At 43.1% G+C, this 22303-nt stretch overlaps 1 protein-coding gene across 1 annotated transcript in view; it reads left to right on the top strand.

Annotated features, from left to right (window-relative positions):
- Positions 1 to 5863: 5863 nt before the first annotated feature.
- mbtps2 (membrane-bound transcription factor peptidase, site 2) overlaps positions 5864 to 22303 on the top strand; it is a 57929-nt gene continuing 41489 nt past the window's right edge. The window contains exon 1 of the mRNA XM_038997419.1: positions 5864 to 6071. Coding sequence (XP_038853347.1) covers positions 5997 to 6071 — 75 coding nt within the window. The 5' untranslated portion in view covers positions 5864 to 5996. The remainder of the gene's footprint in view (positions 6072 to 22303) is intronic.

Genomic DNA, 22303 nt, shown 5'->3' on the forward strand with positions numbered 1-22303 from the left:
AACTTCATGATTTTTGTCTAAATTAATATAATTATTGCTAATATTAAACTAATATTTCATGACTAGGGTGCCAATTGCATTTTTTTGCGAGCCATCATGACACTCAAAACCCGGAACAGCTGCAGTTCACTTGTGAGGCTAACGTTAGCGCAGCCCTAAACCCCTCTTCAAATTCGACACAAACCTTCAAACAGGTGATGAGACATTACATAAACTCTTTAAGTTTTATTTACATTTTAAAGTTGATTAGTTGGACAAATCGGGTGAAAAAAAACGGTTTTCACCCAACATATTTCCCCCTTTCAAGATCACTTCGTAGCCTTCGCTCCCCACCCGCCATTTTAGAAAGACCCGACGGAGCTCATTGCCTTGTGGAATTATGCAGAGATGGGCATCACGAAGGTCTCGTCAATACTTTTGTTGGAAAGGGGAGAAATTATGCTTTACATTGGTATTGATATTACAGTTGATCTGGAAGTATTACGTTTTTTGGGCGCAAAAATAAGGTCAATTGTACGGACCAAGGCGATGTACAAAAGTGAGTGAGTTTACTTAATGTTTGCAGCCCTAACTTTCAACGTGAGAGTAGGCTTTTCTGGATAGGGCAGGTACTTTTGTGTAGTTCCAGTCCCTAGAAGTGATAATGGAGATAATAGTAACATAATATTCAGTGCTGTGTAATTTGAGTATTATGAAGTCTGTTTCTTGTGAGGTTTTCTGTCCTCAGATAAAGAGTGCTATGAAAGCCTGTCTACATATGAAGAAGTCCCAATGAAGAGCAGTGGTTCTCTCAGTCCTGGTCCTGGGGACTCAAAGGGGTGCACATTTTTGTTTTGCCTTAGCACTGCACAGCTGATTCAAATGATCAAGTCATCATCAAGCTTCAAGAGGTATTTATGTATTCATATGTGATGCTATCCTTGATCCAATCCTGTTATTGTCACATACTACACATGCACATATGTGTGTGTGTGCACATGCATTTATCAATCTAATGTTATCTTGATTTGTTATAAGGGATATTATACTTTAGTAATCCACAATGACCTGGTGATGTAACAGTCTAATAATTACATTGTCTTCCATATTCCTACAGATACCTTGTAACTGGAGATCCCTTCAAAACGATTGCCTACAGTTACCGGCAAGGTTGGGTGACCAGGGCCATCTGGGACTGCCTCCTGGAGGAATTCAGGTGTGTGAAGGCTACCTGTGTCCTGCGTAACTTCATGAGGATGGACACGAGGACCAGGAGGGGATCTGCAGCTCTCCGTCGTGTCCCAGAGGAGAAGTCTGCTGCTCTGCAGGATGTTTCAAGGATGGGGACCAACAACACAGCAAGAGAGGCAATCTGTGTGCGGAAGATCTTCAACTCCTACTTCTTCGAAGAGGGTGCTGTTCCCAGGCAACATCATAGACTACACTATGCACAACCAAAGGCTCTTTTAAGAGCCATCCACATTGCAATAAGAGTATTCTTCCATTTACTTAGCTATTTCAACTGCAGTTATTCAATTCCCAGTTTCTCTCCCTATGATTTCTACTTCTCAGGTGAGGGTGCTGTTTAGGTAAGGGTGTGATTTTTATTTATTTATTATTATTTATTTCACCTTTATTTAGCCAGGTAGGCTAGTTGAGAACAAGTTCTCATTTACAACTGCGACCTGGCCAAGAATAAAGCAAAGCAGTTCGACACATACAACAACACAGAGTTACACATGGAATAAACAAAACATACAGTCAATAATACAGTTGAAGAAAATCTATATACAGTGTGTGCAAATGAGGTAAGAAAAGGGAGGTAAGGCAATAAATAGGCCATGGTGGCGAAGTAATTACAATATAGCAATTAAACACTGGAGTGATAGATGTGCAGAAGATGAATGTGCAAGTAGAGATACTGGGGTGCAAAGGAGCAAGATAAATAAATGCAGTATGGGGATGAGGTAGTTGGATAGGCTATTTACAGATGGGCTATGTACAGGTGCAGTGATCTGTGAGCTGCTCAGACAGCTGGTGCTTAAAGCTTGTGAGGGAGGTAAGAGTCTCCAGCTTCAGTGATTTTTGCAATGCATTCCTGTCATTGGCAGCAGAGAACTGGAAGGAAAGGCAGACAAAGGAGGTGTTGGCTTTGGGGATGACCAGTGAGATATACCTGCTGGAGCGCGTGCTACAGGTGGGTGGTGCTATGGTGACAAGTGAGCTGAGATAAGGCGGGGCATTACCTATCAGAGACTTAGTGTGAAGCGAGGGCCAGCCAACGAGAGCGTACAGGTTGCAGTGGTGGGTAGTATATGAGGCTTTGGTGACAAAACGGGTGACACTGTGATAGACTGAATCCAATTTGTTGAGTAGAGTATTGGGGGCTATTTTGTAAATGACATCGCCAAAGTCGAGTATCGGTAGGATGGTCAGTTTTACGAGGGTATGTTTGGCAGCATGAGTGAAGGATGCTTTGTTGCGAAATAGGAAGCCGATTCTAGATTTAATTTTGGATTGGAGATGCTTAATGTGAGTCTGGAAAGAGAGTTTACAGTCTAACCAGACACCTAAGTATTTGTAGTTGTCCACATATTCTAAGTCAGAACCATCCAGAGTAGTGATACTGGGCGGGCGGGCAGGTGTGGGCAGAGATCGGTTGAAGAGCATGCATTTAGTTTTACTAGCATTTAAGAGCAGTTGGAGGCCACGGAAGGAGAGTTGTATGGCATTGAAGCTCGTCTGGAGGTTAGTTAACTTCTCTAGGGTAGAGGGCAGCATTCGGAATTTTGGATGAAAAGCATGCCCAAATTAAACTGCCAGCTACTCATCCCCAGAAGATAATATATGCATATTATTAGTAGATTTGGATAGAAAACACTCTGAAGTTTCTAAAACTGTTTCAATCATGTCTGTGAGTATAACATAACTTTTTTAGCAGGAGAAACCCCGAGGACAAACCATTCAGATGTTGTTTTTTTTTGAGGTCACTCTCTTTTCAATGATTTTTCATTGAGAAACCAGATTTCTAAGGGACATGCTTGCAGTTCCTACCGCCTCCACTGGATGTCAACAGTCTAGAGAAATTGGTTGAGGTTATTCCTTTGTGTAATGAAGAAGTACGGCCATCTTGAACGAGAGTCACATTTTCCTTTTAGATAGAAGTGCTTAACCAGAAAGCTTGCAATAGTTGGTTTCAATCCTGTATTGAACACAGATCATCCCGTCTTCAATTTTATCGATTATTAACGTTAGAAAATACCTAAAGTTGTATTACAAAAGTAGTTTGACATTTTTTGGCAAAGTTTACAGGTAACCTTTGAGATTTTGTCGTTTGAGCAAGTTGGAACCTGTGTTTCTCTGGATCAAACGCGCCAAATAAATGGACATTTTGGATATATATCGATGGAATTAATCGAACAAAAGGACCATTTGTGATGTTTATGGGACATATTGGAGTGCCAACATCAGAAGCTCGTCAAAGGTAAGGCATGAATTATATTTTTATTTCTGCGTTTTGTGTCGCGCCTGCAGGCTTGAAATATGCCCTTCTCTCTTTGTTTACAATGGTGCTATCTTCAGATAATAGCATCGTATGCTTTCGCCGAAAAGCCTATTTGAATTCTGACATGTTGGCTGGATTCACAACCAGTGTAGCTTTAATTTGGTATCTTTCATGTGTGATTTAATGAAAGTTTGATTTTTATAGTAATTTTCATAGTAATTAATTTGATTTTGGCGCTCTGCATTTTCTCTGGCTTTTTGCCAAGTGAGACAGTAGCGTCCCGCCTAAACTCAGATTTTTGGATATAAATATGAACTTTACCGAACAAAACATACATGTATTGTGTAACATGAAGTCCTATGAGTGTCATCTGATGAAGATCATCAAAGGTTAGTGATTAATTTTATCTCTTTCTGCTTTTTGTTACTGCTCTCTTTGGCTGGAAAAATTGAAAATCGACTTGGCTCATACCTAACATAATCGTTTGGTGTGCTTTCGTCGTAAAGCCTTTTTGAAATCGGACACTTTGGCTGGATTTACAACAATAGTAGCTTTAAAATGGTGTAAAATACTTGTATGTTTGAGAAATTAAGTTATGGGATTTCTGTTGTTTTGAATTTGGTGCCCTGCAGTTTCACTGGCTGTTGACGAGGTGGGACGCTACCGTCCCACATACCCTAGAGAAGTTAACAGTGTCCAAAGAAGGGCTAGAAGTATACAGAATGGTGTCGCCTGCGTAGAGGTGGATCAAAGAATCACCAGCAGCAAGAGCGACATCATTGATGTATACAGAAAAGAGAGTCAGCCCGAGAATTGAACCCTGTGGCACCCCCATAGACTGCCAGAGGTCCGGACAACAGTCCCTCCGATTTGACACACTGAACTCTATCTCTAACTCTAATCCCGCTCCAGAGTACAGGCCTCGGTGTAACGCTCATTCCTTCGACGATTAACACGAATCTGACCATCACCCCTGGTGAGACAAAACTGCGACTCGTCAGAGACGAGCACTTTTTGCCAGTCCTGTCTGGTCCAGCGACGGTGGGAATGTGCCCATAGGCGACGTTGTTGCCGGTGATGTCTGGTGAGGACCTGCCTTACAACAGGCCTACAAGCTCTCGGTCCAGCCTCTCTCAGCTCTCTCAGCCTATTGCAGACAGTCTGAGCACTGATGGAGGCATTGTGCATTCCTGGTGTAACTCGGGCAGTTGTTGTTGCCATCCTGTACCTGTCCCGCAGGTATGAAGTTCGGATGTACCAATCCTGCGCAGGTGTTGTTACACGTGGTCTGCCACTGCAAGGACGATCAGTTTTCCGTCCTGTCTCCCTGTAGCACTGTCTTAGGTGTCTCACAGTACGGACAGTGCAATTTATTGCCATGGCCACATCTGCAGTCCTCATGCCTCCTTGCAGCATACCTAAGACACATTCACGCAGATGAGCAGGGACCCTGGGCATCTTTCTTTTGGTGTTTTTCAGAGTCAGTAGAACGTTCTCTTTAGTGTCCTACGTTTTCATAACTGTGACCTTAATTGCCTACCGTCTGTAAGCTGTTAGTGTCTTAATGACCGTTCCACAGGTGAATGTTCATTAATTGTTTATGGTTCATTGAACAAGCATGGGAAACAGTGCTTAAACCCTTTACAATGAAGATCTGTGAAGTTATTTGTTTTTTTACGAATTATATTTGCAAGACAGGGTCCTGAAAAAGGGACGTTTTCTTCTTTAAATACAGAGGGTACACTAACCCTAACCCCCCTTATATTTTCCTTAATTTTGTCACTAGTCAAATACTTTCTGTGGCACACATCAGTCAAATACTTTCTATAGAACAAACTTCACGTCAGGATAGGCAACCGAAATTAGTAATTAATGTATGTGTGTTATATTAAACATAGAGTGAGTAAAATGTAGGCAAGATATAAACATTTCAGAACAACTACTAGTCGAATAAGACATGGGAGAGATGACGAATTTTGGCAAATAGATGTATTTATAGACTAATACACTTTAAACAAATAGCCAATTCGAAAACTGCAGACATTACTAGTGCCTCCCCCGCAATCAAACTGCCATAAAAATAAAATGAAACGCAGCCTAACGTGATCATTGACAGCTGCCTTGAAGGACACAAATAAAAAAATGCTTTCTGCTACTAAGATCAGTACAATGTAGGCTAAACTGAGAACGGAGAGAAGAGCAGAAATCTCAACTAGCAAGTCCCAGCAATGAAGAACTGAGTGTGTGAGCGTTCACGCGAAGGGGGGATTCTGGCAGGGGGGAGATTTTCGGCAACACACCGGCATTTACCCGGACGATCATTCTACACTTTACCGTCTGACCTTATCGACTGCTCTTGCCTTGCGTCATCGTCCCGGAAGTGGCGTCGCACAGTGGTGAAGTAAACAGTCGGTTAGCGACAATATAGAATCATGAGCTTCTCTGTATAACCGTATAGAGATTGAGTGTGTTATATTTCTTCTCCCTGTATGTGTCTGTTCTTCCTCTCGCCATGATTCCCGTGCCGCTCGTGGTGTGTGTTTTGGGCGGCTGGTGCTTCGTCTATCTAACAGACGTGCTTCTGAAGGTAATGTTACGATCCCGGGGTTGTAATGTTTTACTGACTATATGCTCGCTAACGTTAGTCATTAGATCCGGTCCATCGACCAAGTTATCTGCACGACGGACCAGATCTAACGAGTAATGTATTGTTATGTAATTAACCTGCTGTTATATTTGACCTATACGAGGTAGTTAGCTAGCTAACGTTAACTAACTAGTTCACTATTACGATATGTTTCCATCTGACACAGCAGAATGTGTTACCTGTAATAGCTAGAAACGAGTTATGTACACATGGTGATCGATGTACATTGCAACAGAACAATGCATGTACTCTGATTGTAATACAGTCTGCTCTGTCTAGACCAGGGATGGTCAACTCCGGTCCTCCGGGGCCAGAGCGGTGGTACGCTTTCCCACATCCCTAACAAACACAGCTCGTTAACTAACTGCATTCTAAACGGAAGATCATGATTAGTTGATTATTAGCTGGGGTAAAAGTATGACACCAATTAGGCCTCAGAGGACTGGAGTTTTTCCCATCCTAGTGTAACGGATGTGAAATGGCTAGCTAGTTAGCGGGTACGCGCTACTAGCGTTTCAATCAGTTACGTCACTTGCTCTGAAACCTAGAAGTAGTGTTGCCCCTTGCTCTGCAAGGGCCGCGGCTTTTGTGGAGTGATGGGTAACGATGCTTCGTGGGTGTCAGTTGTTGATGTGTGCAGAGGGTCCCTGGTTCGCGCCCGTGTCTGGGCGAGGGGACGTACTAAAGTTATACTGTTACACTGGTCTAGACTTTATGGGGTAAGGCCAGGGGCTAGTTAGGACTCAGAAATGGTGTTGGGGACACTGCTATATAGGGGCTGGTCGCACCTGCTGGTCAAAAATAATTTAGAACAGCCAAATTATTATAAATGACGTCGCACAGTGTGGCCTTTTGTCTTCTACCAAACCAATACCTAACCAATCGGGTGGTTGTTCGACAAAACTAAGCATCGGACGTCATCATTGATCACGTATTTCTGATAAAGTGATACAAGCATTAGCACACTATTTCGAAGCAAACTGCTTAGCAATGTCGATGCATACCTCGGAGCTTCGGAAACAACCGTAACACTACTACTGTGCTATCAACCTTTTCAGTTGGTGGCACCATTTCGTTAGTGTTCCATAATGTGCCTCTATTCCATACAGAACCAGGCTAATAATGACTAGCTATCTTTTAAATTAGCATGCCCTTGTGTTCATAGTCAAAATAACTATCATGGTCCAAACACACCAAGACAGTCGTGAAGAGGGCCCGACAACACCTTTTCCCGCTCAGGAGACTGAAAAGATTTGGCATGGGTCCCCAGATCCTCAAAAAGTTTTACAGCTGCACCATCGAGAGCAGGTTGCATCCCTGCCTGGTATGGCATCTGACCGTAAGGCGCTACAGAGGGTAGTGCGTACGGCCCAGTACATCACTGGGGCCAAGCTTTCTGCCATCCAGGATCTATATACTAGGCATGTCAAAGGAAAGCCCCAAAAATGGTTAGAGACTCCAGTCACCCAAGTCATAGACTGTTTCTCTGGAACCAAATGGCTCCTTATCAGCTTCTACCCCCAAGCCATGAGACTGCTGAACAGTTAATCAAATGGCCACTGGACTATTTACATTGCCCCCCCCCCCCCCCCCCCCATTTGTTTTGTCCACTGCTGCTACTCTCTGTTTATTATCTATACAGTCACTTTACCCCTACCTACATGTACACTGCTGCTACTCTCTGTTTATTATCTATACATAGTCACTTTACCCTACCTACATGTACACTGCTGCTACTCTCTGTTTATTATCTATGCATAGTCACTTTACCCTACCTACATGTACACTGCTGCTACTCTCTGTTTATTATCTATGCATAGTCACTTCACCCCTACCTCCATGTACACTGCTGCTACTCTCTGTTTATTATCTATACATAGTCACTTTACCCTACCTACATGTACACTGCTGCTACTCTCTGTTTATTATCTATGCATAGTCACTTCACCCCTACCTACATGTACACTGCTGCTACTCTCTGTTTATTATCTATACATAGTCACTTTACCTCTACCTACATGTACACTGCTGCTACTCTCTGTTTATTATCTATGCATAGTCACTTCACCCCTACCTACATGTACACTGCTGCTACTCTCTGTTTATTATCTATGCATAGTCACTTCACCCTACCTACATGTACACTGCTGCTACTCTCTGTTTATTATCTATACATAGTCACTTCACCCCTACCTACATGTACACTGCTGCTACTCTCTGTTTATTATCTATACATAGTCACTTTACCCTACCTACATGTACACTGCTGCTACTCTCTGTTTATTATCTATGCATAGTCACTTCACCCCTACCTACATGTACACTGCTGCTACTCTCTGTTTATTATCTATACATAGTCACTTTACCCTACCTACATGTACACTGCTGCTACTCTCTGTTTATTATCTATGCATAGTCACTTCACCCCTACCTACATGTACACTGCTGCTACTCTCTGTTTATTATCTATACATAGTCACTTCACCCCTACCTACATGTACACTGCTGCTACTCTCTGTTTATTATCTATGCATAGTCACTTTACCCCTACCTACATGTACACTGCTGCTACTCTCTGTTTATTATCTATACATAGTCACTTTACCCTACCTACATGTACACTGCTGCTACTCTCTGTTTATTATCTATGCATAGTCACTTCACCCCTACCTACATGTACACTGCTGCTACTCTCTGTTTATTATCTATACATAGTCACTTCACCCCTACCTACATGTACACTGCTGCTACTCTCTGTTTATTATCTATACATAGTCACTTTACCCTACCTACATGTACACTGCTGCTACTCTCTGTTTATTATCTATACATAGTCACTTTACCCTACCTACATGTACACTGCTGCTACTCTCTGTTTATTATCTATACATAGTCACTTCACCCCTACCTACATGTACACTGCTGCTACTCTCTGTTTATTATCTATGCATAGTCACTTTACCCCTACCTACATGTACACTGCTGCTACTCTCTGTTTATTATCTATACATAGTCACTTTACCTCTACCTACATGTACACTGCTGCTACTCTCTGTTTATTATCTATGCATAGTCACTTCACCCCTACCTACATGTACACTGCTGCTACTCTCTGTTTATTATCTATACATAGTCACTTCACCCCTACCTACATGTACACTGCTGCTACTCTCTGTTTATTATCTATGCATAGTCACTTCACCCCTACCTACATGTACACTGCTGCTACTCTCTGTTTATTATCTATGCATAGTCACTTCACCCCTACCTACATGTACACTGCTGCTACTCTCTGTTTATTATCTATGCATAGTCACTTTACCCCTACCTACATGTACACTGCTGCTACTCTCTGTTTATTATCTATACATAGTCACTTTACCTCTACCTACATGTACACTGCTGCTACTCTCTGTTTATTATCTATGCATAGTCACTTCACCCCTACCTACATGTACACTGCTGCTACTCTCTGTTTATTATCTATACATAGTCACTTCACCCCTACCTACATGTACACTGCTGCTACTCTCTGTTTATTATCTATACATAGTCACTTCACCCCTACCTACATGTACACTGCTGCTACTCTCTGTTTATTATCTATACATAGTCACTTTACCCCTACCTACATGTACACTGCTGCTACTCTCTGTTTATTATCTATACATAGTCACTTCACCCCTACCTACATGTACACTGCTGCTACTCTGTTTATTATCTATACATAGTCACTTCACCCCTACCTACATGTACACTGCTGCTACTCTCTGTTTATTATCTATACATAGTCACTTTACCCCTACCTACATGTACACTGCTGCTACTCTCTGTTTATTATCTATACATAGTCACTCAGTCACTTCACCCCTACCTCCATGTACACTGCTGCTACTCTCTGTTTATTATCTATACATAGTCACCTCACCCCTACCTACATGTACACTGCTGCTACTCTCTGTTTATTATCTATACATAGTCACTTTACCCCTACCTACATGTACACTGCTGCTACTCTCTGTTTATTATCTATACAGTCACTTTACCCCTACCTACATGTACACTGCTGCTACTCTCTGTTTATTATCTATACAGTCACTTTACCCCTACCTACATGTACACTGCTGCTACTCTCTGTTTATTATCTATGTATAGTCACTTTACCCCTACCTACATGTACACTGCTGCTACTGTTTATTATCTATACATAGTCACTTTACCCCTACCTACATGTACACTGCTGCTACTGTTTATTATCTATACATAGTCACTTTACCCTACCTACATGTACACTGCTGCTACTCTCTGTTTATTATCTATACAGTCACTTTACCCCTACCTCCATGTACACTGCTGCTACTCTCTGTTTATTATCTATACATAGTCACTTCACCCCTACCTACATGTACACTGCTGCTACTCTGTTTATTATCTATACATAGTCACTTCACCCCTACCTACATGTACACTGCTGCTACTCTGTTTATTATCTATACATAGCCACTTCACCCCTACCTCCATGTACACTGCTGCTACTGTTTATTATCTATACATAGTCACTTTACCCCTACCTACATGTACACTGCTGCTACTCTCTGTTTATTATCTATGTATAGTCACTTTACCCTACCTACATGTACACTGCTGCTACTCTCTGTTTATTATCTATACAGTCACTTTACCCTACCTACATGTACACTGCTGCTACTCTCTGTTTATTATCTATGTATAGTCACTTCACCCCTACCTACATGTACACTGCTGCTACTCTCTGTTTATTATCTATGTATAGTCACTTTACCCTACCTACATGTACACTGCTGCTACTCTCTGTTTATTATCTATACAGTCACTTTACCCTACCTACATGTACACTGCTGCTACTCTCTGTTTATTATCTATACATAGTCACTTCACCCCTACCTACATGTACACTGCTGCGACTCTCTGTTTATTATCTATGTATAGTCACTTCACCCCTACCTACATGTACACTGCTGCTACTCTGTTTATTATCTATACATAGCCACTTCACCCCTACCTCCATGTACACTGCTGCTACTGTTTATTATCTATACATAGTCACTTTACCCCTACCTACATGTACACTGCTGCTACTCTCTGTTTATTATCTATGTATAGTCACTTTACCCTACCTACATGTACACTGCTGCTACTCTCTGTTTATTATCTATACATAGTCACTTCACCCCTACCTCCATGTACACTGCTGCTACTCTCTGTTTATTATCTATACATAGTCACTTCACCCCTACCTCCATGTACACTGCTGCTACTCTCTGTTTATTATCTATACATAGTCACTTCACCCTACCTACATGTACACTGCTGCTACTCTCTGTTTATTATCTATACATAGTCACTTTACCCTACCTACATGTACACTGCTGCTACTCTCTGTTTATTATCTATACATAGTCACTTTACCCCTACCTACATGTACACTGCTGCTACTCTGTTTATTATCTATACATAGTCACTTCACCCCTAACCTACATGTACACTGCTGCTACTCTCTGTTTATTATCTATGCACAGTCACTTCACCCCTACCTACATGTACACTGCTGCTACTCTCTGTTTATTATCTATACATAGTCACTTCACCCCTACCTACATGTACACTGCTGCTACTCTCTGTTTATTATCTATGCACAGTCACTTCACCCCTACCTACATGTACACTGCTGCTACTCTCTGTTTATTATCTATGTATAGTCACTGCACCCCTACCTACATGTACACTGCTGCTACTCTCTGTTTATTATCTATACATAGTCACTTCACCCCTACCTCCATGTACAAATTACCTTGATTAACCTAAACCCCCGCACATTGACTCGGTACCGGTACCCCCTGTATATAGCCTCATTACTAACCTGAACCCCCACACATTGACTCGGTACCGGTACCCCCTGTATATAGCCTCATTACTAACCTGTACCCCTGCACATTGACTCGGTACCGGTACCCCCTGTATATAGCCTCATTACTAACCTGAACCCCCACACATTGACTCGGTACCGGTACCCCCTGTATATAGCCTCATTACTAACCTGTACCCCTGCACATTGACTCGGTACCGGTACCCCCTGTATATAGCCTCATTACTAACCTGTACCCCTGCACATTGACTCGGTACCGGTACCACCTGTATATAGCCTCATTACTAACCTGAACCCCTGCACATTGACTCGGTACCGGTACCCCCTGTTTATAGCCTCATTACTAACCTGTACCCCTGCACATTGACTCGGTACCGGTACCCCCTGTATATAGCCTCATTACTAACCTGTACCCCTGCACATTGACTCGGTACCGGTACCCCCTGTATATAGCCTCATGACTAACCTGTACCCCTGCACATTGACTCGGTACCGGTACCCCCTGTATATAGCCTCATTACTAACCTGTTCCCCCTGTATATAGCCTCATTACTAACCTGAACCCCCACACATTGACTCGGTACCCCCTGTATATACCCTCATTACTAACCTGTACCCCTGCACATTGACTCGGTACCGGTACCCCCTGTATATACCCTCATTACTAACCTGAACCCCCACACATTGACTCTGTACTGGTGCCCCCTGTATATAGCCTCATTACTAACCTGAACCCCCACACATTGACTCGGTACCCCCTGTATATACCCTCATTACTAACCTGAACCCCCACACATTGACTCGGTACTGGTACCCCCTGTATATAGCCTCATTACTATCCTGAACCCCCACACATTGACTCAGTACTGGTGCCCCCTGTATATACCCTCATTACTAACCTGAACCCCCACACATTGACTCGGTACCGGTACCCCCTGTATATAGCCTCATTACTAACCTAAACCCCCGCACATTGACTCGGTACCCCCTGTATATAGCCTTGTTATTGTTATGTTATTGTGTTTTTTATAATTTACTTTAGTTTATCTAGTAAATATTTTCTTAACTCTTTCTTGAACTGTGCTGTTGGTTAAAGGCTTGTAAGTAAGCATTTCACGGTAAGGTCTACACTTGTTGAATTCGGCGCATGTGACGAAGAAAGTTTGATTTGAATTTTACATTGATTTGGATAGATTTATTGTAGCTGTTAAAGTGCAAAAATAGACTTAAAATAAAGTACAACATTTATTTATTGCAGATTTCAGTGCCATTTGTAAATTTCTGCTATATCCTCTAGAGGGCAGAATTGGACAAATCAATACTTGATACCACAGCAAAAAAAGACTGATTTCCCCAAGTTTTTATCTTCAGCTTTTTTGATCTCAAAATCACTTTTTCTTTTATGATTTTTTTTGTAAACAATTTTTTATCCCCTATTTCATGATATCCAATGGGTAGTTACAGTCCCGTAGGAGCTAGGACGATTGACGTGCGTACAGGGGCTAGGACGATCGGTGCGTACAGGGGCTAGGACGATCGGTGTGCGTACAGGGGCTAGGACGATCGGCGTGCGTACAGGGGCTAGGACGATCGACGTGCGTACAGGGGCTAGGACGATCGACGTGCGTACAGGGGCTAGGACGATCGACGTGCGTACAGGGGCTAGGACGATCGACGTGCGTACAGGGGCTAGGACGATCGACGTGCGTACAGGGGCTAGGACGATCGACGTGCGTACAGGGGCTAGGACGATCGACGTGCGTACAGGGGCTAGGACGATCGACGTGCGTACAGGGGCTAGGACGATCGACGTGCGTACAGGGGCTAGGACGATCGACGTGCGTACAGGGGCTAGGATGATTGGTGTGCGTACAGGGACGATCAATGTGTGTAGAGGGTATAGGGGCTAGGACGATCGGTGCGTTCAAATCATATTTTATTTGTCACATACACATGGTTAGCAGATGTTAATGCGAGTGTAGCGAAATGCTTGTTCTTTCTAGTTCCGACAATGCAGTAATAACCAACGAGTAATCTAACCTAACAATTCCACAACTACTACCTTATACACACAAGTGTAAAGGGATAAAGAATATGTACATAAAGATATATGAATGAGTGATGGTACAGAACGGCATAGGCAAGATGCAGTAGATGGTATAGAGTACAGTATATACATATGAGATGAGTAATGTAGGGTATGTAAACATAGTGGCATAGTTTAAAGTGGCTAGTGATACATGTATTACATAAAGATGGCAAGATGCAGTAGATGATAGAGTACAGTATATACATATACATTCTATTAAGTGGCATTGTTTAAAGTGGCTAGTGATACATTTTGATCAATTTCCATTATTAAAGTGAACTGGAGTTGAGTCAGTATGTTGGCAGGACTAGGGGCTAGGACGATCGGTGAGTACAGTGAGTACAGGGGCTAGGACTATCAGTGTAAATGGCAGAGTGATATGGCCTAAAAATCATATCTACATTTTTTCAAACTTATGGGCGATTCACTGTATATACAGTTGAAGTCGGAAGTTTACATAAACCTTAGCCAAATACATTTAAACTCAGTTTTTCACAATTCCTGACATTTAATCCTAGTAAAAATTCCCTGTCTTAGGTCAGTTAGGATCACCACTTTATTTTAAGAATGTGAAATTTTAGAATAATAGTAGAGAATGATTTCTTTCAGCTTATATTTCTTTCATCACATTCCCAGTGGGTCAGAATTTTACATACACTCAATTAGTATTTGGTAGCATTGCCTTTAAATTGTTTAACTTGGGTCAAATGTTTCGGGTAGCCTTCCACAAGCTTCCCACAGTAAGTTGGGTGAATTTTGGCCCATTCCTCCTGACAGAGCTGGTGTAACTGAGTCAGGTTTGTAGGCCTCCTTGCTCGCACACGCTTTTTCAGTTCTGCCCACAAATTTTCTATAGGATTGAGGTCAGGGCTTTGTGATGGCCACTCCAATACCTTGACTTTGTTGTCCTTAAGCCATTTTGCCACAACTTTGGAAGTATGCTTGGGGTCATTGTCCATTTGGAAGACCCATTTGTGACCAAGCTTTAACTTCCTGACTGATGTCTTGAGATGTTGCTTCAATATATGCACATCATTTTCCTCCCTCATGATGCCATCTATTTTGTGAAGTGCACCAGTCCCTCCTGCAGCAAAGCACCCACACAACATGATGCTGCCACCCCCGTGCTTCACGGTTGGGATGGTGTTCTTCGGCTTGCAAGCATCCCCCTTTTTCCTCCAAACATAACGATGGTCATTATGGCCAAACAGTTCTATTTTTGTTTCATCAGACCAGAGGACATTTCTCCAAAAAGTATGAGCTTTGTCCCCATGTGCAGTTGCAAACCGTAGTCTGTCTTTTTTATGGCGGTTTTGGAGCAGTGGCTTCTATCTTGCTGAGTGGCCTCTCAGGTTATGTCGATATAGGACTCGTTTATTTTATAATTATTTTTTTATTACAAAAAACACAAGGAAGGGGTAACATTAAAGTATTAGAACATGGAGGACAAACAATACAGCATCAATACACTATCAAACATGTATCAGTCTTTCCGCAACAGAGCCATCCTTATGTGTGAGGGTGCATGTGCATGATAGTGATATGAAATATGTCAGTTTCCTTTTTCATGATTACAATCTTGTGAAACCCGAACCCTCCAAGATCCCCCCACAGTAGCTGTCCCTCAACCATTCGAGACCCCTCCCATAGTCTCCCCCCCCCCACCCCGGAGAAAAATAAAAAATACAATTAATTACATTCCCCCAAGAACCCCCCAATGCACCAACAACCAAGAGAATGAACCCGCACCAACAACCAAGAGAATGAACCCCCCAATGCACCAACAACCAAGAGAATGAACCCCCCAATGCACCAACAACCAAGAGAATGAACCCCCCAATGCACCAACAATCAAGAGAATGAACCCCCCAATGCACCAACAATCAAGAGAATGAACCCCCCCAATGCACCAACAATCAAGAGAATGAACCCCCCAATGCACCAACAATCAAGAGAATGAACCCCCCAATGCACCAACAATCAAGAGAATGAACCCCCCAATGCACCAACAACCAAGAGAATGAACCCCCCAATGCACCAACAACCAAGAGAATGAACCCCCCAATGCACCAACAACCAAGAGAATGAACCCCCCAATGCACCAACAACCAAGAGAATGAACCCCCCAATGCACCAACAACCAAGAGAATGAACTCCCCAATGCACCAACAACCAAGAGAATGAACTCCCCAATGCACCAACAACCAAGAGAATGAACTCCCCAATGCACCAACAACCAAGAGAATGAACTCCCCAATGCACCAACAACCAAGAGAATGAACTCCCCAATGCACCAACAACCAAGAGAATGAACTCCCCAATGCACCAACAACCAAGAGAATGAACTCCCCAATGCACCAACAACCAAGAGAATGAACTCCCCAATGCACCAACAACCAAGAGAATGAACTCCCCAATGCACCAACAACCAAGAGAATGAACTCCCCAATGCACCAACAACCAAGAGAATGAACCCCCCAATGCACCAACAACCAAGAGAATGAACCCCCCAATGCACCAACAACCAAGAGAATGAACTCCCCAATGCACCAACAACCAAGAGAATGAACTCCCCAATGCACCAACAACCAAGAGAATGAACTCCCCAATGCACCAACAACCAAGAGAATGAACCCCCCAATGCACCAACAACCAAGAGAATGAACTCCCCAATGCACCAACAACCAAGAGAATGAACCCCCCAATGCACCAACAACCAAGAGAATGAACTCCCCAATGCACCAACAACCAAGAGAATGAACCCCCCAATGCACCAACAACCAAGAGAATGAACCCCCCAATGCACCAACAACCAAGAGAATGAACCCCCCCAATGCACCAACAACCAAGAGAATGAACTCCCCAATGCACCAACAACCAAGAGAATGAACCCCCCAATGCACCAACAACCAAGAGAATGAACTCCCCAATGCACCAACAACCAAGAGAATGAACTCCCCAATGCACCAACAACCAAGAGAATGAACTCCCCAATGCACCAACAACCAAGAGAATGAACTCCCCAATGCACCAACAACCAAGAGAATGAACCCCCCAATGCACCAACAACCAAGAGAATGAACCCCCCCAATGCACCAACAATCAAGAGAATGAACCCCCCCAATGCACCAACAATCAAGAGAATGAACCCCCCCAATGCACCAACAATCAAGAGAATGAACCCCCCCAATGCACCAACAACCAAGAGAATGAACCCCCCAATGCACCAACAACCAAGAGAATTAACTCCCCAATGCACCAACAACCAAGAGAATGAACTCCCCAATGCACCAACAACCAAGAGAATGAACTCCCCAATGCACCAACAACCAAGAGAATGAACTCCCCAATGCACCAACAACCAAGAGAATGAACCCCCCAATGCACCAACAACCAAGAGAATGAACCCCCCCAATGCACCAACAACCAAGAGAATGAACCCCCCAATGCACCAACAACCAAGAGAATGAACCCCCCAATGCACCAACAACCAAGAGAATGAACCCCCCAATGCACCAACAACCAAGAGAATGAACCCCCCCAATGCACCAACAACCAAGAGAATGAACTCCCCAATGCACCAACAACCAAGAGAATGAACCCCCCAATGCACCAACAACCAAGAGAATGAACTCCCCAATGCACCAACAACCAAGAGAATGAACTCCCCAATGCACCAACAACCAAGAGAATGAACTCCCCAATGCACCAACAACCAAGAGAATGAACTCCCCAATGCACCAACAACCAAGAGAATGAACTCCCCAATGCACCAACAACCAAGAGAATGAACCCCCCAATGCACCAACAACCAAGAGAATGAACTCCCCAATGCACCAACAACCAAGAGAATGAACCCCCCAATGCACCAACAACCAAGAGAATGAACCCCCCAATGCACCAACAACCAAGAGAATGAACCCCCCCAATGCACCAACAACCAAGAGAATGAACTCCCCAATGCACCAACAACCAAGAGAATGAACTCCCCAATGCACCAACAACCAAGAGAATGAACTCCCCAATGCACCAACAACCAAGAGAATGAACCCCCAATGCACCAACAACCAAGAGAATGAACTCCCCAATGCACCAACAACCAAGAGAATGAACTCCCCAATGCACCAACAACCAAGAGAATGAACTCCCCAATGCACCAACAACCAAGAGAATGAACCCCCCAATGCACCAACAACCAAGAGAATGAACCCCCCCAATGCACCAACAACCAAGAGAATGAACCCCCCCAATGCACCAACAACCAAGAGAATGAACCCCCCAATGCACCAACAACCAAGAGAATGAACTCCCCAATGCACCAACAACCAAGAGAATGAACTCCCCAATGCACCAACAACCAAGAGAATGAACTCCCCAATGCACCAACAACCAAGAGAATGAACTCCCCAATGCACCAACAACCAAGAGAATGAACTCCCCAATGCACCAACAACCAAGAGAATGAACCCCCCAATGCACCAACAACCAAGAGAATGAACCCCCCAATGCACCAACAACCAAGAGAATGAACCCCCCAATGCACCAACAACCAAGAGAATGAACCCCCCCAATGCACCAACAACCAAGAGAATGAACTCCCCAATGCACCAACAACCAAGAGAATGAACTCCCCAATGCACCAACAACCAAGAGAATGAACCCCCCAATGCACCAACAACCAAGAGAATGAACTCCCCAATGCACCAACAACCAAGAGAATGAACTCCCCAATGCACCAACAACCAAGAGAATGAACTCCCCAATGCACCAACAACCAAGAGAATGAACTCCCCAATGCACCAACAACCAAGAGAATGAACTCCCCAATGCACCAACAACCAAGAGAATGAACTCCCCAATGCACCAACAACCAAGAGAATGAACTCCCCAATGCACCAACAACCAAGAGAATGAACTCCCCAATGCACCAACAACCAAGAGAATGAACTCCCCAATGCACCAACAACCAAGAGAATGAACCCCCCAATGCACCAACAACCAAGAGAATGAACTCCCCAATGCACCAACAACCAAGAGAATGAACCCCCAATGCACCAACAACCAAGAGAATGAACCCCCCAATGCACCAACAACCAAGAGAATGAACCCCCCATGCACCAACAACCAAGAGAATGAACTCCCCAATGCACCAACAACCAAGAGAATGAACCCCCCAATGCACCAACAACCAAGAGAATGAACCCCCCAATGCACCAACAACCAAGAGAATGAACTCCCCAATGCACCAACAACCAAGAGAATGAACCCCCCAATGCACCAACAACCAAGAGAATGAACCCCCCAATGCACCAACAACCAAGAGAATGAACCCCCCAATGCACCAACAACCAAGAGAATGAACTCCCCAATGCACCAACAACCAAGAGAATGAACCCCCCAATGCACCAACAACCAAGAGAATGAACCCCCCAATGCACCAACAACCAAGAGAATGAACCCCCCAATGCACACAAAAAGAATTCAGCAAAATAAATAATGTAAAACAAAGGACATCAAGGACAACTGAAATCATGACAGCAATGCCAACTGTATATGTTACATGTATGTGTGTGTTCTTGTATGTCTTTATTTGAATGAGAGTGTGTGTATATGTATGTGTACAAACACCTGCACGGCATCAGCCTCAGGCAAACCGGCATAAGTTGTAAAAACACTGCCACTTAGTGTCATTCAAATGTACTTTTGTTTTATTTTGACTTTTTTCCCCCCTTTATCTTTTGACCATCATTCTATCTCCCACACACTCCACTCCCACTTGTCTCCAATTCCACATCCCAACCCACAGCTTCCCATCCCATCTATCTCTGCTGGACACCCACTTCGGGTTTTTACGCAACACATATCTTTCAACTATGCTGTGATGTTTAACGTACAATTTCTATCTATCTAATCAAATAGAATCTACAGATTGCGAGTTGAAGATAAATACTTTTTCTAGGGTCAATTTTAGATCAATGCTGCAGAGCTTCGATGATGTTGTGCCCCAAATATTCAACATTTTGTTGGTGGCAAGAATTCTAGATAATAATTTTAGCTGAAAAGCACGAAGTCTTGAATCTTGCTTTGTTCTTTATATATCAACTCATAGGACTCGTTTTACTTTGGATATAGATACTTTTGTACCTGTTTCCTGCAGCATCTTCACAAGGTCCTTTGCTGCTGTTCTGGGATTGATTTTCACTTTTCGCACCAAAGTACGTTCATCTCTAGGAGACAGAATGCGTCTCCTTCCTGAGCGGTATGACGGCTGCATGGTCCCATGGTGTTTATACTTGCGTACTATTGTTTGTACAGATTAACGTGGTACCTTCAGGTGTTTGGAAATTGCTCCCAAGGATGAACCAGACCTGTGGAGGTCTACAATTTTCTTTCTGAGGTCTTAGCTGATTTCTTTAGATTTTTTCATGATGTCAAGCGAAGAGGCACTGAGTTTGAAGGTAGGCCTTGAAATATATCCACAGGTACACCTCCAATTGACTTAAATTGTCAATTAGCCTATCAGCAGCTTCTAAAGCCATGACATCATTTTCTGGAATTTTCCAAGCTGTTTAAAGGCACAGTGAACTTAGTGTATGTAAACTTCTGACCCACTAGAATTGTGATACAGTGAATTATAAGTGAAATAATCTCTCTGTTAACAATTGTGGGGAAAATGACTTGTGTCCTGCACAAAGTAGATGTCCTAACCGACTTGCCAAAACCATAGCTTGTTAACAAGAAATTTGTGGAGTGGTTGAAAAATGAATTTTAATGACTCCAACCTAAGTGTATGTAAACTTCTGACTTCAGCTGTATAGTATGTATGTATATGTGTGTGTTTTCTTTATATAAGCTTAATTATACAATTTAAGGTGAAATACACTGCATTTCAAACGGGGCTTGTGAATTTATATCTAGGCTAAATTTAGTATAAACCTTCCACCACCATAATCATTTAAATGATGTTATCAAAATAGTTGACCAGTTTTTTTGCAATAGACAGACATGGAAGCCACATCCGCGACTATCTATGAAAATGACTTTTTTGTAACAAATTAAACCAGATCCAGAAGTAGGCACATCTACTACTAATGACCAACATCATGTAGCAGTTATTATAGACAATTAACCCAGGTCTCATAAACACACGACACGTGTTCGTGATTAGCCAGTCTTTATATTTAAAGTCTTGGATGTATTTGCTTGATAGCAAGTTAGAACAGTTGGATTGTTATGGACACACCGTTCTGTCCGCCTCTGTTTGAACAGCATGCTACCCAGTCCACTTTGTTCACATGTTGAAATCAAATGGCCTACCTTATTTTTCACAATGAGAAGAACCAATTCCTTATATAATTGTTTCATGCTTATTGCACATTTATATAACTAGACAGCTGGTAATACAGTCTTTGGGTAAAATGCTTCTGGCAGCACATGTTACCATAATGTCGTGTTCGACAAACGTATTTTCCATATTCAATGTTGGTTCTAATAGTGTGTGCGCTCTGTGTGCGAGTTGAGATGTAAATAGGGTTAGGAATGTTTTCTCTATTACAGTAAAATAATGTTTCGGTGTCCATAAGACCGATTCTGTTGGACCAAACCTAAAATGCAGGTAGCGAGTTCAAACCAGAGTCGGAGAGAAAGTGCTCTTATCTTTGTTGAGTGGGAGTGGCTTGGGGCGTGGTGGAGGGGCGTGGTGTGTGTGTGTAAATGAGAGCGTGCAGAGTCACAGTAGGAGTGAAGGAGACAGACCAAAAAGACAACATGAGAACAAGCGGACATAAACGCTCATAAGACTCTTTCGTATCGTTCGAGATCCCTAAAGATTGGAAAGCTGCCGCGGTCATCCCTCTCTTCAAAGGGGGAGACACTCTAGACCCAAACTGTTATAGGCAGGGCAGGATGGATATGGGTCTATCTAAAGTCTTCGAAAGCCAAGTTAATAAACAGATCACTGACCATTTCGAATCCCACCGTACCTTCTCCGCTGTGCAATCTGGTTTCCGAGCTGGTGATGGGTGCACCTCAGCCACGCTCAAGGTCCTAAACGATATCATAACCGCCATCGATAAAAGACAGTACTGTGCAGCCGTATTCATCGACCTGGACCAGGCTTTCGACTCTGTCAATCACCGTATTCTTATCGGCAGACTCAACAGCCTTGGCTTCTCAAAT

Source organism: Salvelinus namaycush, chromosome 7 (genome assembly GCF_016432855.1).
Source record: "Salvelinus namaycush isolate Seneca chromosome 7, SaNama_1.0, whole genome shotgun sequence".
Classification (NCBI taxonomy): Eukaryota; Metazoa; Chordata; class Actinopteri; order Salmoniformes; family Salmonidae; genus Salvelinus; species Salvelinus namaycush.